The sequence below is a fragment of the Morone saxatilis genome, unplaced genomic scaffold (assembly GCF_004916995.1).
Source record: "Morone saxatilis isolate NCDOM2014 unplaced genomic scaffold, NCSU_SB_2.0 Contig9, whole genome shotgun sequence".
Classification (NCBI taxonomy): Eukaryota; Metazoa; Chordata; class Actinopteri; family Moronidae; genus Morone; species Morone saxatilis.
In genome coordinates, this window is record NW_023340268.1 from 2159666 (window position 1) to 2166150 (window position 6485).

A 6485-nucleotide genomic window follows, 5' to 3' on the forward strand; every position below is an offset into this window, starting at 1 on the left:
CACTCTGTACACTTTTTACTGCATTGCTTTTACCTTGTCGTTGATCAGCAGCTCCATGGGGTTGCTGCCCCATTCAATAAGCACCAACTCATTGGCTTGTCCAGGTATGGCGTAGGAGAAGGGAGTACCGAGGCCAGGACCTGCTCCTGCCTTCAGCCACAGGCAAATTGTCAGGGCAAAGATCTCATTGACCACTGACCGCTTCATCCGGGCGTACATGTAGTTGGTTCTCATTGGGAAGTCGAGCAGGAACGCGTTGGGACTCTTTAGCTTTAGCTTCTGGTTTCCTGGTGAAGATATAGATTTTGGTCATTTTTACATACTGTTTTAACACCAGCAGTTTCAGTTGAACATTATGTTGCTAGTTGCAGCCGCTAATGGTTTCTATATGTTCTGAAGCAGTTTGTCTGACATCGTTACGTCCACCATTTCGTCAGATCTGTGACTAAGCAAATACTCACAGCCATAGTAGCTAATACAACAACATTTTGTAGCTGTTTATATACCGTTGGGCTAACTGTTATATGTTTTTTTACTTTTTCTCTTGTGGACTCTTACATTGACATGAGAAACTAATTTCTTCCTGTATGTCTTTTTGTCTGTTTATATAGTTCAAAGGCAATTCCTTAGTAAAGATTCCTTGACAAAAAAAGACTTTCAAATGCAGCCCAGCAGTAAAATGATCACAGGATATAATCAGGATGAATTACTACATGTAAAATAATTAAATTAAAGCAATTTAAATGTGATCTATTGAGACTATAGAAATATAATTTATGATCAAATGATGAATGAATGAAGACAATGGCCTCCATTTAATTTAATTTACCATCTTGAGTCTTTTTGTGTGAGTCATTTTGAATTTGTGAGTTGTGAGTTTTTGCTTCTTAGCTTTTTCATAGAAGAATTTTCCTTTTATGATTACATTCAAATTACAGAAATAAGCCACTGGTGTCTTCAACAGATACAAATCACTTTCAGAAAAACCTTTTTTTAACAAAACTGTGTGTACCGTGGTCACTGTTGCCGTGGTGAATTTGGCTGAGCACTGTTTCCAGCTTGTTGTGCCCCGTGCCCCGTGGACTTGTCTCTTTGCTGCTGAAAGGCGGCCGCTGTGGTGGATGATCGATACCGTGGTGGTCGTCATGGTGGTCGTTGCCATGGTGATTATCATGGTGATCATCGTGGGGGTCATCGTAGTGTCCTGGTCCGTGGTGATAGTCGTAGTGATCATCGTGGTAATCGCTGCCACTGTGATCATCGTGGCGACCGTGGTGGTCATCGTGGTGGTCATCGTGGTGATCATCATGATGGTCATCATGGTGGTCATCATGGTGGATGCTGCGATGGTTGCCATAGTTACCATGATGCCGGCTGTGGTACGAGTCATAGTGGTGGTCGTGATGGCGATTGTGGTGACCATTGCGAAGGTTGTACCTGTGGCTACCCTGGTGGTTGTTACGATGGCTGTCGTGGTGGTCGTCGCGGTGACCGGTACCACGGTGGTTATCTGTGTGGTCGTCACGGTGACCGGTACCACGGTGGTCATCGTGGTGGTCGTCGTGGTGGTCGTCATGGTGATCATCATGGTGGTCGTTATGGTGACCGTAGTCATGGTGATCTCTGTAGTAGCTGTGCAGCTGCTCCTCCAGAGCGGTGATCTTCCGCTGGAGGAGTTCCCTCAGGGAGCTGGAGTAGGAGCTGGAGGAGTTCCTGGCCTGCAGAGACATACAGACATCGGTCAAGACTTCCAGAGTTCACACAGTGGAGGCAATGTAGGATTCAGTTAACACTTGAATATTAGAAAATGAATCAAATAATGGCTTTAGAATTGTAAACCTTTATCATTATCAAGTTGTAGATGATAATATTAAATAAAAGGAAGCACTGAGTAGACAGACCCCTGTACACATAGATACATTGCTAGGTTTAGAGCAGCTGGAGAGTAACAAGAAGAGAGAGAGAGAGAGAGAGCGTTAGTCACTTGAGTGCTCTGGTGAGCTACAGAGGAGCTGCATTATTCTTTACATTTAAGCCAACATGGACAAGAAATCCAAAAAGTCACATGACAACTGAGCAAACTTGAGCTTTTAAAGATGTGGGATGCAGAAAAGGCTAGTAAGTGGACCATGAGATGAAATTGAGACTTTCCAAGGTTAAGAATGAACTTTCAGACCTCGAGAACTGTCAAACTCTAAGCTTGAACAACATCACAACGAGTTGCAGTAAATTCAATGATGTGCAGCGAATTAAGAAGAATTGTGGTGTGACATTTAAAGTTGCAGGGGGATAGTTTCGGTCCCTCCCTTTAAGTTCACTCCTCCTCCTTCCTCTCCCTTGCTCATCCTCGCTTTCAAATCCGGCTTTGTTCCCTGCCAGCGCTTGCCACGATTAATAGCCTCGTCAGGGAGGATGAAGCTAATTGGAGGTGAGGCTGGCTAGCGCCCTTAGGCGCATGGCCAGAGGCTGGTTGCATAGACATCCTGTTAGAGGAGGGAGTGATGGAAGGTAAATCTTGGCTCCGCTTCTGTTTTGTTTCACACCTTCGAGGAAGATTGAAGGGGATTTCTGGCAACACTTTCCTGGAGCATGGCCTGAGACCACCTGAACTGATAATGAGGCTTTCACAGGCGAGCGGGCAGCAGTTTTAGTCTCGCAATGAGACACCAGCATCATTAAATGTTGAAACATAAGTGAGACAGCAGAACCACATGTATAGCTTGTTTTAGATGCTGGAACACATTTTAGAGAATACATTACATACTACCGCGTATTTCTACAATTGGAAAAAATTCTGGGGAAGCAACAATAACAGTTCCAAAAGTTCCCAGGGAGCACTTAAATAATACTTTGTCGGATTCAAACTGAAATAAATTCCAGTTAAAAAGAAGTGGTTCTCAACCTTTTTGGCTTGTGATACAAAGTTGACATACTTGGTCTGGTTCCCCTGGGAAAACAGATTCTTAATCTCAATGCGATTAACCAGGATGAATAAACACTGAAGGAATGTACAAATAACAATATTATGATCTGATGATCTGGAGCTCTCCCTCAGAGAGGCTGGTACCCGCCCTCTTCTTCTGTCACACCGCTGTCCTGCTCTAGGCCTGATTCTTCTCACTCCATCATGTGATTGTTTGACACAGGGGATGTTTGAGGTCAGGGGTGAGGGCTAAGCAACTTAGAGCAGCTTCCTGTTCAAGTTTGGGCTTGGCTACCGATATCCAGCAATTGAGAGCCGGAACAGCTCTGAGGGGACATTAGTGTCAGATGGCTCAGAGACAACAGACAAACAGCTGCTGTGTGACTAGTGGTTCTTAATCTCCTCCAACTTTTAAATCTCACTTAAAATTGTTACAGAAGAAGCTACTTGAAATAAAAAATATGTATTATTAACCAAAAAATGGCCTTTTAATGTAGTGAACACAAACAGCATCCTATGGGTTACTTCCTCATGAAACACACCCATCTTACAGTTTTTTTGGCAGCAGAAATCACCGGCAGCTGATTCGGCGGTTGAGCTTGTGACCTTTAATGACGCAAGACACGACCCCAATTAAGTCAATCCTTTGATAGGCCTCTGCCTCCCTACAGACTGTTCAGTCTTTCTGCAGACACATTACTAAGCATTTCAAACTGTTTGTATGGTGCAGAAAGCGTAACTCTTGAGGATTTTTTACCCTTTTCACCTGAGACATCAGAGCTTTAATTACAGACTTATGAATATATTTAGATAGGAGACAGTGCTATGTCTTACAGGCCCTGCAGCGTTTTAGTATAGCAAAGAGAAGAAACTCTTTTAATTAATTAATTAATTGATTAATTCTTTAAAAAATATAACAGCTTCTGTAGGAATCAGTACAGATAACTGAACTTGAGAAAGAGCAGAATCTCATGACAGTGAAATAATGTTAATAGAAATGTGTTAACCCTTTGCCTGCTTTGGAAAGTTTAGTCCACATCATAAGTTGAATCAGTTAGAAATAAGCATTACCTCGCTTCAGACTATTGTTTTCTTATGGTCTAATGTAATGTCTCTCTGGGCCCTTTTTCAGCTGTCAGACAACTACAATACTAAGTGTCCTGTGTATTAGCCTTGAATAGTAAACTCCAACTCGACCATGGAGAATAAAACTCTTGCTTTTAACCATTAAGAATAAACATCACAAAATGCATCTACTGCTTTTGAGTTAATTTCCCTGGGGCTGGAAGATGTAGTTTTTATTTGACTGTTATTTCCTGTTGACGGTTTTGCTGTAATGCCTGCAGATAAAAGGCAGAAAGTCAATGGTGCAGGTCGACCTGTACAAGCAATGTGGAGCTCCAACTCTCAATATTGGAGCAAGAAGCTGGTCACCAAAGAAATAACAAAGCAGAAGAGATATGAAACAGGCTACAAATGATCACATGCAGCTGCATTGTTTCTCAGCCGTGACATGTACTGAAATTCAAAACTGTGAGGTGCAAGGAGGATCAAGGATCTAGTGCAAATCTTGGTATTGATTCTCCAATTTCGTTTCTAAAAGCACATTCTCCATTAGCAGGCTATGAACATTACACTATTTCACACAACTGACTACACACAATATGAATTTTGGTTTGACAGTTTCAGGAAGTTGAATTTGATGATGTAAACATTCAGAAATTACCTTTGTAAAAAACACATTTATTTCCCCATTGTGGTTTCAAACTAAACAAAGTAGCTTATTTGACCTTGTTCCTACCATGTGTGTCAGTAAACATCCCTGGGGCTTATTTATTAGTTATTTTAATTTGATCCACTTACTTTGCATGTTTTAATATATTCACCATTAAAGTTTGAATTCAAAACTACTAGTCTTCTTTAGTACCTAAACTGTACTGTACTGTACTGTACTGGTGGCACAAATAATGCCTTTTATCTGAGCGTGCATTGCAGATTTTTGCACTCACCTGCAAGTTCTCCAGCCTCTCCTTCAGTGTCTGCAGTGTTTTGCCTGTCTGTTCAGGGGAGAAGGAGCTGTGTTTTCCGTATGATGAGCCCTTCCTGTGGTGGGGATCTGACCTGTGGCTGCCGTGGGAGTAGTGGTGATCGTTGCTGTGATACGTCGAAGGCCCGTGGTGTGATGATGTATGGTGGCTGCTGTGCTGCCCGTGGTGATCATCATGGTTGTTATCATGATGGGTATCGTGATGGTTGTCGTGATGATTTTCATGGTGGTTGTCATGGTGACCAACACTATGGTGACCACCGAAGCCCTCGCACAAGGTGAGCTTGGCAGTCAGCTCCCTGATGGTCTCCCGCTGGTCCAGGATGGTCTCCTTTTGCCTCACAAGGCTCTCACGCAGGTGCAAGATGGTGGCTTTGGCCTCGTCGGACATCATTGCTCGCCGGTTACTGCCATTGTGGCCATTAGTGTGGCCGTTACTGCTTGGTCCATGGGGCACACTGGGTGGAGAATAGCAACTGGGGTCGGCTTCTGGGGGAATTGGAGTGCAAACAAATTTGGGGCTAATTCCATAGTCATGTTCTATGCCGGGCAAACTGCCTGCTGCTGCTGCACATGACAGGAAGTAGTAAAAAATTAGTGAACGTAGGGGAAAGAAGGGGGGGACGACGCCCAGAGAGGCTCCAACCCATTGCTGGTGCCTTGCAGACAAAGGCATGAGGCTCAGAGGACTGACGTCTCTGGCCATATTTGGCCTGCGTCAAAGTTATTCCTTGACCAATGACAGTTTTCCCAGGTCTTAGCTTTGTTGTGACGCACACCATGAATGGAGGTCATATGCGTTGGATTGAAAGGTGTTGGGGCAAAGCATGTCAACAATGAAATCGCAGATGAAATCTCCTCCCAGACAGCATAAATCCCTTTTAGAGGACAAATAGCAAAAACTCCAGGGCAGTATTCCAAAAGCACCCAAAGGGTCCTGCCAAACTCCTTAGCTGTTTGCCTTCAAAACAACCCTGTGGTATCACGCAAGGCTTCTTGGCTCCATGGCAAGTAAACAAGCTGTGAGAGCTGGGCTGATATATCCTGATAGGTCCTTCTGCTGTCTCTGGGAAGAGGTGTTGGGCCCCCGCCAGCCAGGTGATCCCTCTTGGCTCCAAGGACCTCCTGTGTTTGACAGCCAAGAGTATTCCCTTTAACTTCGGCTTCTAACCACCCATCAGAGTGCAGAGAAAGGAAAAAGAAAAAACAAGATATCAAGAAAACAAGTCAAGAAAACCTGAGATATAATAAAATAAATAAATGACTAACTGGAATTTTGACTGACTGTTTTAAAATAACTGATGTTATTGAGTGTAATTTCAAGTTTGAAGCACATATAATTTACATTTCAACCAATTAGAACAACAAAACAAAAACTAGAAAACACGTTTGATAAATCATTGTCAAAATGTGGCTACATAGTTTCTCCTACACACATGGAAGGCGGATCTGTTCTCAAATGGTTGCAATCGGTAACTTCACCGCTTAATGCTACAAATCCTGCACACTGGTCCT

At 43.3% G+C, this 6485-nt stretch overlaps 1 protein-coding gene across 1 annotated transcript in view; it reads right to left on the minus strand.

The window, feature by feature from the left end:
* si:dkey-14o18.2 (neuronal pentraxin-1) overlaps nucleotides 1-5676 on the minus strand; it is an 8649-nt gene extending 2973 nt beyond the window's left edge. Inside the window, exons 1-4 of the mRNA XM_035681883.1 lie at nucleotides 4933-5676; nucleotides 1544-1718; nucleotides 1013-1354; nucleotides 34-287 (exon numbers count right to left, since the gene is read on the minus strand). Coding sequence (XP_035537776.1) covers nucleotides 34-287; nucleotides 1013-1354; nucleotides 1544-1718; nucleotides 4933-5676 — 1515 coding nt within the window. The remainder of the gene's footprint in view (nucleotides 1-33; nucleotides 288-1012; nucleotides 1355-1543; nucleotides 1719-4932) is intronic.
* Between the last annotated feature and the right edge of the window lie 809 nt (nucleotides 5677-6485).